The sequence below is a fragment of the Patiria miniata genome, unplaced genomic scaffold, assembly GCF_015706575.1.
Source record: "Patiria miniata isolate m_02_andy unplaced genomic scaffold, ASM1570657v1 HiC_scaffold_21, whole genome shotgun sequence".
NCBI lineage: Eukaryota > Metazoa > Echinodermata > Asteroidea > Valvatida > Asterinidae > Patiria > Patiria miniata.
The window spans coordinates 4,935,441-4,953,280 of NW_024037060.1; the positions used below are offsets into that span (position 1 = coordinate 4,935,441).

Below are 17,840 nucleotides of genomic sequence, written 5' to 3' on the forward strand. Positions count from 1 at the left end.
TCCCCGATGATTTGATGATTACTTTTTTTTCGGGAAAATTTGCTACATAAATTTTCGGTTAAACTTTTGTCATTACCATTGGCAGGATGACAAAGCCCTTGGTTTAGGCACATGCACTGATGTTCACATCGGTATCCATAGTAACCCTCGTCGCACGTTTCGCTGCACAGCGCCCCCTGCCATCCTTCCGTGCAGTTACAAGCGCCGTCCACGTGATGGCAGCTCGCCCCGTTCTGGCACAGACACTGTTGTGAGCACGCGTCACCGTACTGGCCCTGCGGGCAAGTCGTATTGCAGATGTCGTCGATCCAGCCCGGTGGACATGCACAGGAACCGGTGACGTGGTTGCACAGTGCACCGCTCATGCACCTGCACGGTTCCCGGCAGTCTTGTCCGTAGTACCCTTGCTGGCAGGCGGTCTCACAGACCGTGCCTTGGTAGCCAGGGGCACAGGTACATAGACCGGCGACGGAGTCACAATGGGCACCATTTTGGCAGAGGCAGGTAAGGCCACAATCTTGGCCGTAGTGACCTAGACGAAAAGACAAAGACAATAAAAACAAATGCAAGCCTTGTATAACTATTCTGCGGGTAACACTACAGGTTGGGGGTTCGAGTCCAGCCCGGGGTTATAGTGCGTGTGCCCTTGGGCAAGGCACTTTGTCACTCAATGCTTCTCTCCACCCAGGAGTAAAAGGGTGCCTGTAAGGGTAGAGATGGTTATTGTGATTGATTTAGCTGCTTTGCGCCGAAATGGCAGTATCAAGCTGTATACTCCCCAGGGAGCTGAGATGGTCTATGGAATGTTTCATTGGCCCAATGAGCAGGGGTAATAATGACTCTTGTACATATGATAATAATGACTACTGTAAATATGAAAGTAATCGCTGATGTCAGAGTGAGGTTGGGTTGGTTAGCAACCGCCCCCCCCCTTCCATTTTTTTTTTTAAATCCACCCTCGTTAAACATAAAATCCTTTCTGTCTCGACATACCTTGCATGCATTCAGTCTCACACGAGTCACCGATCCAACCAGATTGGCAGAGGCAGGAACCAGACACCGGGTCACAGACTGCACCATTCTGACATGTACACATGGACAGGCACCGCATACCAAACATACCAGTAGGACACGAAGCATTACAGGTGAGTCCGAGCCAGCCTGGACCACAGGTACAGCTTCCGTTACGATGGTCACAGAGTGCGTCGTTCTGACAGGTGCAATCCAGGCTGCAGTTGGGACCATATTCTAAAGAAAGAAAAATAAACATTAATGTCAACTAGACAAATGACTGGAGCAGGGTTTGAACCCGAGACCTCAGGATTGCCGTTCCGGTGCTCTGTCAACTGACTAGTGCCCCTTGAACAAAGACAATGACAAAATGGGAACTGCCGACTTAGGGCTAGATACCTCAGTCGATAGAACACCGGAATGGCGATCCAGAGGTAAGGCCAAAAAAAAGAATAGTTCTGCTTCCGGTTACCCGACCGACCCTATTTTTAGGCTGCGACCCTAAAAATTTTATCGGCAATTCAAAAAAAAAAAAAAAAAAAAATAGATTGAATAAATAAAAATAAAAACCTTATGTCTTGTCTGTCTTCACAAAATACCTCTCAACAACCCTTTTGCATCAAAAAATGCTTGTATTTATTGTTTTCTTACTTACATTCGCTATTTTTTCAAAAGAAACCTCCGTTATTTTTACAAATTCGCTGCGCGATTCAACTACTTCGCAATTCGATGTCTATAATCACGTGCGTAATAAGCGCAATGCGGCGACGACTGGTTCCCGCCGCGCCGCGCAGGAGCCAATTATGAAAATGCGGTAACTAGTCTGTGCACGGCTATGCGATGTTAGCGCTAGCATGCATGGCTATGCAGGCGCAGGCACGTGCTCTGTCAACTGGTCGGAATCGACATCGTAAAAATGCTGAGAAAGACATCTTAAAAATGCCAAGAAAACACCGATGGAGAACATTTTTGCAAGTTAATTCACAGATTTGATCTAGCTTGTCTGTGTGTGTATTTTCCGTGTTCAAGAGTTCATTTTGAGATCGCACTACTCGTATTTGGAGTGATACATGCAGCGTGTTTCCTGAAATGTTCGACCCGTTGGCCGCGGGCCACACATGTACAAATGTACATGTACAGTGCATCACACACTTCGGAGTTTTGGCCAGCTCCCGTTCTTGACTAGCGTTGTGCCTATGGTGCGAACGACCTGAATTTCCCACAATTTTTTTTACGAATTATCGAACTTAAATATATTGACAATAATTAAAAGTAGCTTTTACTCACTTTTTGTTGCCATTTCATGTATAGCTTTCGTAGTGCAATAGAAATAGTTCAGGCTAAAACTTCGCATATAATTGAATACCCCATTCAATCTGCATAAAAAAAATTGGCAAAAAAAAAAAAATTCCGACCGACCGACCCTATTTTTGAAAGACATGTAATCGGAAGCAGAACTACTTTTTTTTTTGGCCTAATAGGTTCAAACCATGCTATAGTCATTTTCTTTGTTCAACTTTTAAAATAATTTTAATACACCTAGTCACTTTAACTATGCGGTTTATTTGAAAAAAAATTGTACTTGTTGTAATGCTCGGTGTTTTAGTCAAGTCCATCACAAGTCAGTCACTAGTTAATCACAAGTCCATCACAAGTCAGTCGCTAGTCAATCACACGTCCATCACAAGTCAGTCGCTAGTCAATCACACGTCCATCACAAGTCCATCACTAAATAATCACGTCACTAAGTCCATCACAAGTCAGTCACTAGTCAATCACAAGTCCATCACAAGTCAGTCGCTAGTCAATCACACGTCCATCACAAGTCCATCACTAGATAATCACGTCACTAAGTCCGTCACTAGTCTGTCACTAATCCATCACAAATCCATCACGGGTCAGTCACTAGTTAATTACAAATGGCAGCCACCTTTCGATCAAAAGTTAATCACAAGCTACTAAACTGAACAGTACTCAAAGACATTTCTTTGAGAATACTGTCTTTTGTTACTGTTACTTGTGACCAGACTTGTGAATTGACTTATGATGTACCTGTGACAAGACCTGTGAAGGAATTGCAATGGACTTGACTTCAGCACTGATGATGCTGCCTTTTGTGCAGTCTGACTGAACTTTTCTCCTGAACGAATACAGGAGGAATGCAGTACATAAAGCAGTTGTCTCTGCTTTCAGCCAAAAAGTAAACTATTTTTGAAAATGGAACACAGACTGCAATCATTACAAAAAGGTCTGGCAACTTGACGCACTTGTGATTAAACTCTCATTGGTGCTTGAATAAATGGATTTTGGAAACTTTTCCCATAGCCAAGTAGCCATAGCCACTAGCCATGGCAAAGTCATTCAGACCCGGCCTAACGTACTTCCGTGGATGCATTGTTGTTCACACAGTTCACCGATGTAGCCGTCCGTGCAGAGACAAGCCCCCGTGATGTGATGGCACAGGGCTCCGTTGTAGCAGAAACACTCGACGGAACAGTCCTGGCCGTACCAACCGTCAATGCACGGCGACTCACAATGGATGCCTTGAGACAAACCAACAAATACGAAACTATATCAGATCAGTCCACTGTAACGCATCATATGTTGAGGACAAGTTTATCTACAAACAGGCCTATTTTATCGAGTATTCACTTCATTACGAAGTTGGTTCAGAATCCTATAACTAATTCCGGACACAATAAGCCTACTGCAGCGAAACTTGTCTAACACGCATCCCGGATATTGAACCAGTTGTGTTTACATGCAAAAGTTTTGCAGTATTCGGAACGGATGACGGATAAACACGCAGGTAGCGCGGCCGGAAATATCTGTCAGTGACCCGCTCGCAGCGAGCGAGGCTGGATATAAAAGTGTTCTGCTCGAGGGTGATGGCTTCAACCCGCCTGGCATGAGGTCGAGTGAAAAAGTAATCCCGTTCTTGTCAATATAATCCTGGCGTGAACTGGTTAAACAAGCAAGCACAGTAAACAATACTTCAAAATGTACTACAGTAAAGAGGATGGGGGAGTGTGGCCTCATGGTTAGGGTTTGTGACTCAGGATCAGAGGGTCAGGGGTTCGAATCCAGCTACTGCTCATACGTTGTGTCCTTGGGCAAGCCACTTCACCCCCACTTGCCTCTCTCCACCCAGGAGTATAAATGGGTACCGGCATTAGCTGGCCAGGGGTGTAACCTGCGATGGACTGGCATCCCATCCAAGGGGAGTAGAAATATTCTCAGTCGTTTCATGCCACTGAAATCGGAGATAAACGCTGGCCTGATGGACTATATTGGCTTGTGACAGATTTTACTTACTTACTAAAGTCACGCACAGGGTAAACCATGACCAAGAAAAGACTAAAGGTTGGTGAAAAATGACAAACAGAATGCTTAGTTCAGGCAGGCAACTGGGAAACCACAAAAAAGAGAGGAAATTCAAATTTTTCCCAGACCTTGTACAGTGTTTTTATATTGTCAATGGCACACATGGGAAGTAAAAAATAAGAGGAAATCAGCTGATCTGAGGAAAAGTTGCATGCCTGTTAGTTGAGAGGATACTCTTGAAAAAAAAGAAAGAAGCAAATCCTAAAACCGTTTCTGGTTATAACATAAATTCCACTCCTTAATTGTTTTTTTTTTTTATTAGAACCCATTTTGTGTAGTTGAACTTCTGTAAATCACTGAGTGTTAATAGCATCTAATGGTTTAAAGAATTTTGCTATTAATCGCCATAAAACCAACGTTTGATACACACATATCGAAAACAAAATAGCATGTAGGAATAACATAAAAAATTCTTGTAATATAGTACTTTACAGAACTTTGAATACATCATCTTGAGATCTAAGAATAATTCTCTTTTGGGCATGGGAATCCATTCAACATTTCTCCAGATCCTACCTTGCCACCCACTGGTGCAGTTACACTCTCCCGTCACGTGGTCACACGCCGCCCCATTTTGACATTGGCACTCTTCCAAGCACTGGTTGCCATAGTAACCTACTGGGCATGACTGGTTGCAGGTTGTTCCGATCCAGCCGTCCGTGCAGGTGCACAGACCCGTCACATGGTGACAAGCGGCGCCGTTCAGGCAAACACAGGCCGAGGCACAATTCGCTCCAAAAGTTCCATCTTTCGAGGACAGAATTTTCAATTTCTTTTTAGAGTTTTTTAAAAACTGTTTTAGTATTTATATTAGAGTTGTTTTGCCTCTTACATAAATTCAAGCGGTAAAAATGGCTAAATACAATGGGGAAGTCAAACACAATAAAATCTTACTGAGGAACCCCCTTGAAACACTGGTTGATAAGCTAGAGAGGTTTTAAAAGAATTATTAATATACAATCAAAACTTATTTAAAAGCAAGTCTAAAAAAAATTCATTTTAGTGTTTTCCTCCCCAAAATGGAGCTTTCCTACAGTTTTCTCCGACAGAAACATTGCCGCGTTTTATTAGTCTAAACTGTGCGAAACTGCAAGGAAGTTGATGAGTACATCAACAGACATAAAAAAAAATCATGAAATATACCAGTTTTTGCAAAAATACTTTAAATACAAGTCGAAAGTCCTTTACTCTGAATTCTTTTCAACTATTTGCTTTTCCTCAAGATATTTACAGTCTGCAATTTCGATTTTTTTTTTATGTAACTAAGCCAGATCTAAAACCACTCACCACTGCAGGGATTTTGGCAGAAATTCCCCTCATAGCCTGGAGCACAGTCGCATCCCCGGTCACATGATGACAGGTGGCGCCGTTCTGACACTGGCAGGCAAAAACACAGGCTAGGCCATACGAGCCCAAATCGCACCGACGGTCACACCGCTCCGACATCCATCCCGCGCCGCATGTGCAGGCCCCGGTCACGTGATCACAGCTTGCTCCGTTCATACACTCGCACGGCTCGCGGCACTGCGCGCCGTAGCGGCCCGCGTCGCAGGTCACGTCACAGGCGTCCCCTTTCCAGCCCGGGTGGCAGACACACGATCCGTTGACGTGGTTACAGACGCCGTTATCGCACTCACAAGTACTCTGGCAGTCTAGCCCATAGTAACCATCTATATGATGGACAAGCATATCAAACCACAACATTAACAAAAATCATATAAACACAGAGTAAACAGTGTTTATTAAATTACGTCTGTGAAGGGCAATTTATATCTCTCGGACATTAAAACCCTAACTCCCTAGGCCTTTTTGCTAGGATGTAGCCTCAATCCTGCAAAATCCTCCAACTGGCCTCATGGAAAAATAGCATATAGCCTCAATCCTGCAAATTCCTCCGCTATTTCTTGAATATGGTTTATGGAGGGATGACCACTGCCTGAATCCTGCAAAATCATACGGCTATGATTGTCAATAGGCTGAGGCAGAGGCAGTGACATCCTGGAGCAGTGCGAAGGATGTCAAGTATAATCAAGGACTAAATTTATGCACGGCTGAGCATAAACAACACAAGGTCCGGCCCAAGACCTTGACACAGTGCGTACTCCGAAATCAGCAACGCACTTTTGCCATGTAACCTCAATCCTGCAAATTCCTCCAATTTGCAAAAAGGACTTTGGAGGATTCAGGGCGGTTAGGGTTAAAATTTCTTCATAGAAATAGTGATTGGTTGGGGGACCCGCTGCTATGTCAGATTCAAAGCAGGCAAGCTCAGTGGTCGAGTGGTAAGTCTTCTTCACTAGTGAAAAGAAGGTCATGGGTTCGAGTCCCACCCACGCAAGCTTGTGAAATTTTCCTTGCAATCCATCTGACAACACTGAGTATACAGTGTTTATGAAATTACACTGGTGAAAGTCAATAAAAAATTCAGCTTTCAACATTTTCAATGAAAAAAACTATACAAGTACATGTACATTCCAATTTAATTACTTATTTTTGTGAAAGTCAATCAATAATTCAGGTTCCAAAATTTTCAATGAAAAAAATTATAGAAGTACATGTACATTCCAACTGAATTACTTATTGGACCAGGATAGCCACGGCCCAAGAAAGTCTCGCCAATTATTTCCAATTGGGTCCCTCAGTAGCAGATGAGGAAGTAAATTGGGTTTAGAGGTCGGAGTCGAAGCCCGGAATGATATTCCAGATATTCCAGATAAAACCCACGGAATCAGGTCGAGACTGAAATCACGATCCACATGTTGGACCTAGCCGGGATTCGAACCTGGGACACAGAGGTTGAAGGCGAGGTAACACTATTAACCATCCTGCAGTGGATTTCACGAAACAGTGTGTAAACTTATGCAATGCATAGGACTTACGCAACAAATTCATTGCGCAGCTGCGAAATAAACTTATCGATTTCACGAAACTTGGCCGAGCTGCACAACGTTTTAAATAATTTAAATACCTTCTGTTCAAGCACGGGACATATAGTCAACTTACATGGACACCGTTGGCCACACTGGGTACCAGTGTACCCAGCTGTGCAGTCACAGCTTCCAGTCACAGGATCGCAACGAGCATCGTTCAAACAACCGCAGGTGTAAGCACAGCCCAGACCGTATCGTCCCTCCGGGCACACGTCGCCGCACTGCTGCCCGATAAAACCTGAAGAGGGTATAACAGAGTATTACCTCATATAAAAATAAGCTTTGTGTTCATACAATTAATGTGTCTTCTCAAAGAAAGTGTAAAGGATGGAATAATTCACAAGGTGGTAAAAACTAATCCTGTGTTAAAGATGTACTGTGTGTGCTCTTCAACACATCTGATTTTCCCTCCAAACAAATCTTTTATTTTAACAAAACAAAAAGTTGCTTTTCTGTTTTCTAGAGTATCTGCAAACTTCTTAAAAAATCTTTGGAGTTCAGGTTCTTGATGGCTCTTTTATTTGCTTTTAAATGCAGTTAAAAAAATTCTCTTGAAACTTGAAAATGACAAGGGGAAAGCAACTAAATGGAAATGTAAGGCAGTATCAAGATAACGTTTGCAAAGCTATGGTTATAAACAGAGACAGATGATACATTGACAGTATCATACAATGATACCACAAATTCATACATCAATTTAAAAAAAATTGGGCCATTATCTTCTTCCGACTCACAACAAACTAAACCACTTCTAAGCAACTGTACGTACATTGTTTTTCAGTGGCGGTGGGGGGGGGGGGGGGGACGGGGGGCCTTCAAGAGGTTGTCAATATTTATAAATTTTGGGGGCCACATTTTTGGTTTTTTTAGTGCCACGATTTGACTGTAGTGATATTTATGTGCCCTATTTTTGAGTAGTATAATAGGGGTGTGAATGGAAACACAATCGTGTCCCCCCCCCAAAAAAATGCGACCAAAACATCAGGGCAACAAGAGATTGCCAATTTTTTAATTTATATATTTTTCTGGACAAATTTTGAGATTGTTAATATTTATATATTTTTTTGGTCAAAGTTTTTGGTTTTTTTTAGATCCACGATTTGACCGTAGTAATGTGGTCTATTTCTGAGTAGAATAGGAGTGTACATGGCAACACAATCGCCCCCCCCCCAAAAAAAAATTCTCTGTGACCAAAAATCAGGGCAACATTTCTGCAAACATTTCAAATTCCTATAAAAATTGAAAAAAAAAATAAAAAATAAATAAAAAAAAATTGAGAGCCCCAAAGCCAAATCCTAGGTGCGCCACTGTTGTTTTTGTGTTCACCGTAAACCCTATGTACCTGCTGTGCAGTAGCATTCCCCAGTCACATGATCACACACAGCGTCATTCAAGCACCCACACACCGCGCTGCAGTTGGTACCATACATGCCAGGACCACACGGGGTATCACAGACATCGCCAACCCAGCCTGGCGAGCAGGTACAGTTGCCTGTAGGGTGGGATTGGGAGGAAAAAAGATGGAAAGAGTAATAGAAGTCTTTAGGGGACTGAAAATGAAAGGGCGATACAGGATGCAACAGATGTGATTGCGAGTGCTAAAGGCTGGGGGGGCGGACGAGGGGTGGGGAGATGGACGAGGGATGGGAGGTGGGAATGGGCTGGCATGGGGGGGGGGTTTGGGGGGTGGGGGGGTTGAGGGTGGGGGGTGGAGGGGGGGGGACAGACAGTGGGGAAGTGAGGCTCATCCTTCCCCAAAAAACCTGCAGAGAACATATTTATTAACAACTACGATACTTCTCAAAATTTTCGAAACCTGCAGGATCTAAAACTCATATTCTCAGTCAAATACCGACAAATCTATGGATCTTTCAGAACACTAAAATCCAAAAAGTAGAGATTTGTCCATGACTAACCATTGACTGGGTTACAGGTGGCGTTATTCTGGCACAGGCATGGGAGGAGACAGTTCAATCCATAGGTTCCCTGACATGGCTCACTGCAGGTGTCTCCCTGCCAACCCGCAGTACACCAACAATGACCTGAGCAAGCAAGAAACATATTGAAATTCTTAGTAATTTTTGTCTCAAATTATTTATCTCCAGTAATGAAAGCAAGAAACCCTCAAATATGCCCAAAGATAACAAGTATGAAGTCAGTTTTAGGGAGAAAAACACAGGCTTGCAACTGGGAATTTAGAAGGAAAAAAACGAGGCAACTCCAATTCACACAAGACTTTGAACAGGATTTTCCAATTTGTAATGGCATTCATGAGAAGTAAAAAAATTGAGGAAATCAGCGGATCCGAGGAAAAGTTGCATGCCTGAAAACAGGAATGAACAGGTTTAGACTTCGGAGGAAAATTCCAGCTAAAAGAGAAGATCAGGTAGCGATTGAAAACCTGATCTACAACCCGGTCTTGGTTGGAATCGAACCATGGTCACAGAAAAGTAGGAGAAAAGAATACTGTGCCAACCTGACACTCATGACAGTTTCTCAGTCATAAAAATCGACTACTACAAAAACAAAAAAGTCATACCGGTCTCTTTGTCACACCGAGCTCCGTTTTCGCACCGACAGGCATTTGCACATTCATCGCCATAGAAACCATCCCTGCACTCGTTCTCGCAGTGCGTACCCTCCCAGCCCGGCAGACAACTACAATTTCCGCTCACATGATGACAAGATGCTCCATTCTGGCACTCACAGATGTCGCTGCAGCCTGGAATAAGAATAGGGAGTGACGATCATGCAGAGATGGTCTAGTCCTCTAAAGTCAGCCACAAGCGAATCACAAGTCAGTCACAAGTCAGTCACATGTCAGTCACAAGTCAATCGCATGTCAGTCACAAGTCAACCATAACTCAATCACAAGTCAGTCACAAGTCAGTCACAAGTCAGTCACAAGTCAATCACAAGTCAATAAGTCAATTAGTCGGTCACTGACAAGTCAGTCACATATATCAGTCATAAGTCGGTTATTAAGTCAGTCATAAACCAGTCATAAGCCAGTCATAAGTCAGTCACAAGTCACTGCAAGTCAGTCATTAGTCAATCATAAATCAATCAAAAGTCAATCACAAGTAAATAATAAGTATTCAAACAATTAGTCAAAAAAAAAAAAAAAAAATATGAAATTAAAAAACTATGGAAGTGTAGATAGGACATGGTAAAAAAAATAAAACTAATTCGTACGTACGAATTACTAAACCGTACGTACAAAATACTAATTCGTATGTACGAAATACTAATTCGTACGTACGAATTACTAAACCGTACGTACGAATTACTAAACCGTACGTACGAATTACTAATTATTTCGTACGTACGATTTAGTAATTCGTACGTACGATTTAGTAATTCGTACGTACGGTTTAGTAATTCGTACGTACGATTTAGTAATTCGTACGTACGGTTTAGTAATTCGTACGTATGCATTAGAATTTTTTTTTTAATGTCTTATCTACACTTCCATAAAAAACAAATGCCCTTCTTGCTAAAAACCGTGGCTGTGGCTGTACCTGCACCATAGCTCCCAGTTGAACATGTCGCATCGCACAGCGCCCCCATCCAGCCGTCATTACAACTGCACAACCCAGTGGGAGGATCACACTGACTAGTGTCGTTACGACACTGGCACTCCGACGAGCATCCGTCACCGTAGTAGCCTTCCTGACATGACTGGTCACAGACACTTCCCACCCAGCCTGGGGGGCAGTCACATGACCCCGTCACATGGTGGCACACTCCGCCGTTCTGACACTGACACGTGGATGCGCAATTCTGGCCGTAACGCCCAGTAGGGCATCGCCGTTCGCAGCGGGAGCCTTCGTAGCCGGCAGAGCAGGTGCAGGTTCTGGGTGCGGTGCAGACTCCTTGGCCAGATATGCAGGATGGATCACAGATTGCTGTCAAGACAAAAACCAGATTCTGCTTATGTCACGCTAAAAATTATCGGAGGTTTTTGAAACTCCGGCATCGTCTGCAACTTTGGCATTCTGAAAGGAAGAAAATGGAAAACTGTAAAACTTTGTCATCAAAGTTAGACAAAACCAAGGTTTCACCCCCCCCCCCCGAAACTAAATTGTCGTATTCGAGATAGTCATAAGTCACCACTAGTCATCACAAGTCAATCATAATGAGTGTAGGCCTATACCAGTCGGAAAAATTTGGGACTTTCAATACCGTGCATGAAAATCTAACAAAATTTAACATACTGAAAACATGGAACACAAGAAAATTGACTGACACATGAAACACCCAGTGCAACACCCCTGTGTCCCAAAAAAAATATCTGGTTCGCGGTCTTTATTTCTACATATCCCTCAATGGTCTGCCACCAGACCACTGAAGGGTCAATCTAAGTATCTAACAGTTGGAAATGTACAATGTACCAGTCTAACTTCAATTTGAAATAACTTGGCCATTATTAACTCTCAGGTGCAGATTGTTGAAGAAAAGTCTTGTTTAAAAAAAAAATGAATTGACACTTCAAACTTGGCTGGTGAAATACTGAGGACCTTGTCTTTGCCTCATGAAAGTTTGGGACAATTTTCTCAGTTAAAAAGCGAGTTAAGTTGTTCTGAATTTGTATTGCATGTTTTTCTGCGCTCGAGATTCCAGTCTGGGCCTATACACTCTGGGGGAACAGCTGGTTTATCAATCGCAATGCATTTCTGATCATATTACAGGAAAAAGGAAATTGGACTCGACACCCAGTAACTGTGGCGCTAGAACTCCTTTTTGTGACATTTTGGCTTGGATCGGTCCTACCGGTAGTATGACCATACAATCCAACTCCAAGTCAAAACAAGGTCTAGTGCCCCAGTTAATGGGTCTATGTATTTTATATAGTTGGAGCTTCAATTCTTTGGCACATTGAAGCAAGCCCATTATACATATGTGTGAATGTTCATTGGGCACGTTGGGCAGGTTTCATATAATTCATCTGTTAGTTTTCCAAGCACATAATGACATGTTATTGTTAATGCTAGACCCAGTAACTGGGGTGTTAGAACTCTTTTTTCTTCTTCGAGTTTTGACTTTACTAGTCGGTCGTAGTCGACCAAAGTCAATATTCGAAAAAAGGGTGGGAAAGAATGTTGCATCCTGCTGTCACTTTTTCGTCATATGTCATCTCAATGAAGGTCAGTCAATGCAAAAATGTTGAGAAAAAAAAACATGAATCTGGGGAAAAAATTCCATACTAGATCACCACTTTTTTCAATTAATTTTCAAGTGCCAAAAGTTGCATCCTTTATGGTTATTCCCTCCACTTTCCCTCCTCTACTCTCACCCTCTCCTTGCCTTTATTTCTATTTATTAATCAGTCAGTTACTTCATCGAGAATCGAACCTCGGGCTCTTGCTTGAAACACGAGACTCTTTACCGTTAGGCCGCGCACGATTGCTGTTGCAATGATCAATCTTTGGACGTATTTGAAGTAGCCATTGAAATAAACTAAATATTCATGAGAAAATAAATATTCATAATGATGTGTTGCACTATCATTGGCCGGCTCATGCGACGTCATGGTTGTCGATGTCATGCATATAACGTACCGCTGTCTTTCAGCCACTTCAATCAGTTTTGACCGGCTGCTTCAACTTACTACTTAGTACTGCACGACGTGTGCATCCAAAATGTGCTCTAAAATAAGTAAAAACACATGATTTTGTCTAATTTTTTTTCGCATTTACCATGTTTACAAATTACACAGCTTCCTGGATTCTTCTTGGTTGAAATCACAAGGTGAGGTGAAAATTGATATGTTTGGCGGCAGGTAAGTGGCGATTGAGTATGGACATGTTCTTAAACATTTTTTACTCTAATTTGATCAAAACAAACGTGACAAAGCAGGGGCCCTACACTTCACGATCGCCTCTTGACCTAGCCCCATAAATGTGGCCTATTTACTGGACTGCCTCCGTAAACATAGGCCACACATCCACATGTACAAAAACGTGTCAACTTTGCCAAATTTTGATTTTCACATTTAGGCTTACTTTGTAGGTTTTTTTTGCTTTAGAAGCATTCACACCCTCTATATAGGCTAATCAGAAAGTGCTGCCTTTTTCAGATGTCCATTTTTCGTAAAATTTCCAGATACATTTGCACACGTTTGCGTATCAAAATTTCAACATGAAATTTCACAAAAATTAGACATCTGAAAAAGGCAGCACTTTCTGATTAGCCTATATAGAGGGTGAGAATGCTTCTAAAGCAAAAAAAACCTACAAAGTAAGCCTAAATGTGAAAATCAAAATTTGGCAAAGTCGACACGTTTTTGTACATGTGGATGTGTGGCCTATGTTTACGGAGGCAGTCCAGTAAATAGGCCACATTTATGGGGCTACTCGTGACCATGTTGACCCTCGATAGACTTTGTACACAACCACTGAAGTGGCGTCTGGATACTAGGCCTACATTCTTTCCCAGTTCTTTACCAACCTTTGGGCGTCTTAAAACAATTGATGTCCCTTTACGGCCTTTTTACGTAAGTAAAAGTCAAGTTCATGAAGTTCAATCAAGTTAACCCTCGCGCCGCGCCTTGGCCTTCCAGATCCATAACAAAAATGATCGACTGGCTCATTCGTGCCAATGGAGGGCGCTGCCGAGATTTCACGGGTTGTTGGGGCGGGGTCGTAGACATCTCATGGGAAGTTTGTTTAAAAAAAAAAAAGCATAGCTCAATCAGTGGTTGCGTAGAACGAATTTCGCATTCAGTAGCCAACAATAACCCTGCAGTTTTCACATCGTAGGAAAACCTTTACAGCAAACGTAAGATATTATAAAACACGGACCGAAGGGCCAAACGAATGACAGAAGTGAACGTTTTTTCACTGTTTGTGTGTTGATATGAGTTGTTTATCTGAAACAAAAATTTTCGATCGATCACCGTCAGTTTGATGTTAAAATTTTCACGATGAAGGAAATACTTTGGTAAATCATTAAAAAAGACACTTCAGGCCAACAGACGCGCAAGGATCGAGGTGGCCTTTTCACGACTGAACTGCGCAGGCGTTACCGGCGTAAAGTCCCCGCCTGCCTAATTGAAAAACCAAAGGGTCTGTATAACTTGCGTCCGGTACCGGGTTAGAGGAACTCATACAAAATAATGATATAAGGAAAAAACTAACAGTGCTCGTGAAATCGAGGGGGGAAAAGACAGTCAGAAGGCTGATAGCATCATCCTGCTGACGGGAAAAGGAAACCATGAAATGTAGAGATAAAGCACGTCTTTTCCTGAGATTTTGTGCGGTTTTAAGCTTTGCCGCCACAGTGACGCCCGACTAGGATAAATAATTTTGTGGAAAATATCCGTAGAAATAATTAACAAAACAATTATGTATTACACAGTCCAATTTTGGCCTAAAGCGTTCAAAATCACTAGTAGGCCAAAGCATAAAGTCACTAACAACTGTCTTGATGCTCAATACAAACAACACTCTAGGCCTATGTATATCAATTAAGCTCCTACTTTAAGGCCCCCCCCCCCCCAAAAAAAGCCTCCGGTTTCTGGTATGCGCGCGCGTCTCCGTAGCCATGCGCGTCGGCAAAATGAAAAAGTTTTTGTTCAATGAAAGATGATGTCTCAAAACCGCCAAACTCACTGGTTTGACTGGAATCCTGCTGCTGCACAATTTTAATGTATTTTTAGATGGGGTTATGATTGAGAATAAGCTTTATGTGGCCTCTCTAGACTCACATTATATTTGCACTAAGTTTTAATAGTCGGGTACCATTTGCAGTCATCAGCCGACATTTGAAGAAAAAAAAACATGTAAAAAAAAAAAAAGCCGCGTCGCCGCACCACTTTTTAGGCAAGCTCCATACCAGAAACCGGAGACTTTTTTTTGGGCCTAATGATAATCAAAACAAAGAAGAGTTTTCTTATAAAAATCGTTGCATTTCATTCGTGATATAATGTACAACAAAAATGGCTCTTTGGGATCACTACTCTTACGCAACATCAAGGAGTACATGTACTTTTATGGTAGAATTTTGTTTCGAAATGTCCATCTGAGTAGAGGGAATGTGGGTGACATGCATGTGCGGCTATAGAGCCTTTATCCTTTGGGGGGGGGGGGGGCAGCAATTAGCATGGGGATCCAGAATGTTTTGCAGGGAGGCGTGCTGAAATTTAATCACCATTACGCCAGAACCATAAGTTTAAGGAATTCCCCTGTTCATGCTTTTCCTCGTATATGGAGTAATCTCCCAATCCACGTTAAGGACTCATTGATACTTGATTCATTTCAGTGTTTTAATCGTGAATTATGTGCTCATTTTATTGATGGTTAAATGCCTGTAATGTTTTGTCTATTTGTTGCTTTTAATCTAAATTGTGTTTTGGATATTGGTTGAGCGGGGAGGTTTGGCCGAGTCGGGATTCGGGCCCGGGACCTCTGTATTGCTGTTCCAGCGCTGGAACGGTAGTCCAGGGGTTTCGGGTTCGGGTCCTGGTTCGGTCAGATTTCTTTGCTCAACTAATATTCATTTCAAATTATACCAGTCAGTTTTCTTTCCTTCATGAATCATTTAATTTTTTTTTTCGTATAGAGTTCTCTAATTAACTTTTGGTTTTTTTATTTGTTTGTTTGTTGGGGTGTTGGGCTGTTTGTCGTGTTTTTTTTTTGTTAATATGTGATTTTCTTTGTTTGTTTTTTTGTGTGTTACGTTTGTACATGTATTAGATTGTTCGTATAATTGTAATTTTGCTTGTCTGTTTGCATGTGTACGGTATCTGTTATGTTTTTTTTTTCTGTATGGCTTTATCTGATTGTTCTTGTCTTTGTTTTGATGCTTTTTTAACTCGTTTGTATGTTTCATTGCTTACTTGTTTATCACTTATTGTGTTTCTTACTGAATTATTTTATTTATGCTACTCTTTTATTTTCATTTAAATTCATTTACATATTTAGCAGATATTTATTTATCCACTTATTTATTCATATATATTACCCTCCATTATTATAGCATTTTTAATTTCCAGATTTATTTTTAACTTCTCATATTACTTGTATTTAATAGTTATATTTTAAAGTTATTGCATGTTACCAACCTAGGATTGGATGAACAGGCTTTTGAGTCACAGTGTTTTCACTTTTGTTCATCCTGGCCATCTTAGATTGGATTGTCTTTACTCTGCTTGTTGAACTCCCTCCCACTTCCACTCTTCCCCAATCCGCTCCCCTTCTATACATTCCTCATCCCCACCCCCATTTCTTCCCCATCTCATTCTTACCTACTGTACCTATACACATCTATTCTTTATGATTGGTATTTGTTACACAATTTATCTTTCATCTTGACTGTCCTTGATGTATGACATTTCTTACATTGTATGTACATGTACATGTTTGTATTTTGAATGTTTTGGCCGAATAAATAATAAAATTAAAAAAAAAAAAAAAAATGTAAACCTTTTTTCCCCCCGACACTTAGGCCTCCGATGGAACTCTTATTTCTCCATGCTCTATGGAACCATGGAGAAATAACCAAATTCACAGAAAGACAGTGTTACGGTAGGCTACTCGCAATCTCATAAAAGTGTGCTTCGTCTGTTATAAAAATAAAATACACCAAACGCGATCAAGGTTCCCAATCGTACCGTTAAGAATAATGCTTGCACGATTTAGTATTGCGACAGGCGGTCTTTCTTTTAGAATCCACGAAAAGTGTCGGACACGATTTCGGACTGGCTCATTCGTGCCAATGGAGGGCGCTGCCGAGATTTCACGGGTTGTTGGGGCGGGGTGCGTAAATTTTTTGCCTAGGAGGGTTAGGGGCAATGTCATGAATAATTCAGTTTTTCCTTTGAATCATTGCAAGACTTAGGTTCTCGTTCTATTTTCCCCTTAATTTAAAATTATCTCAGTGATAAATTTGGAGAAGAAAAATAGCTGATGAAAATGAGCAGCGACGACGTGGATTCGAACCAGGGTTCTTTGTATCCATAGCTCATCTCGCTATCCACTAGGCTACTGTGTGGTAGCTCGACGACAACCGTTCTTTAAAATGCTTTAATGTATTGTAACTAGTTGAGTAACTAACAACAATGCTGTTGATGTCATTGTCCGTTCTCATGGATAAACATGAATTATTCATGACATTGCCCCTAACCCTCCTAGGAATAAAAATTACGCGGGCGGCGTCGTAGACATCTCATGGGAAGTTTGTTAAAAAAAAAAAAGCATAGCTCAATCAGTGGTTGCATAGAACGAATTTCGCATTCAGTCGCAAACAATAACCCTGCAGTTTTCACACCGTAGGAAAACCCTTACAGCAAACGTAAGATATTATAAAACACGGACCGAAGGGCCAAACGAATGACGGAAGTGAACGTTTTTTCACTGTTTGTGTGTTGATATGAGTTGTTTATCTGAAACAAGAATTTTCGATCGATCACCGTCAGTTTGATGTTAAAATTTTCACGATGAAGGAAATACTTTGGTAAATCATTAAAAAAGACACTTCAGGCCAACAGACGCGCAAGGATCGAGGTGGCCTTTT

At 41.7% G+C, this 17,840-nt stretch overlaps 1 protein-coding gene across 1 annotated transcript in view; it reads right to left on the reverse strand.

The window, feature by feature from the left end:
- The window catches only part of LOC119729596 (multiple epidermal growth factor-like domains protein 6), a 46,519-nt gene that overhangs the window by 16,028 nt on the left and 12,651 nt on the right, over positions 1 to 17,840 (reverse strand). Inside the window, 11 exon segments of the mRNA XM_038202218.1 lie at positions 77 to 532; positions 994 to 1,248; positions 3,393 to 3,554; positions 4,912 to 5,142; positions 5,683 to 5,736; positions 5,739 to 6,065; positions 7,399 to 7,563; positions 8,668 to 8,817; positions 9,242 to 9,367; positions 9,865 to 10,047; positions 10,847 to 11,233. Of these exon segments, the coding sequence (XP_038058146.1) occupies positions 77 to 532; positions 994 to 1,248; positions 3,393 to 3,554; positions 4,912 to 5,142; positions 5,683 to 5,736; positions 5,739 to 6,065; positions 7,399 to 7,563; positions 8,668 to 8,817; positions 9,242 to 9,367; positions 9,865 to 10,047; positions 10,847 to 11,233 (2,496 nt within the window).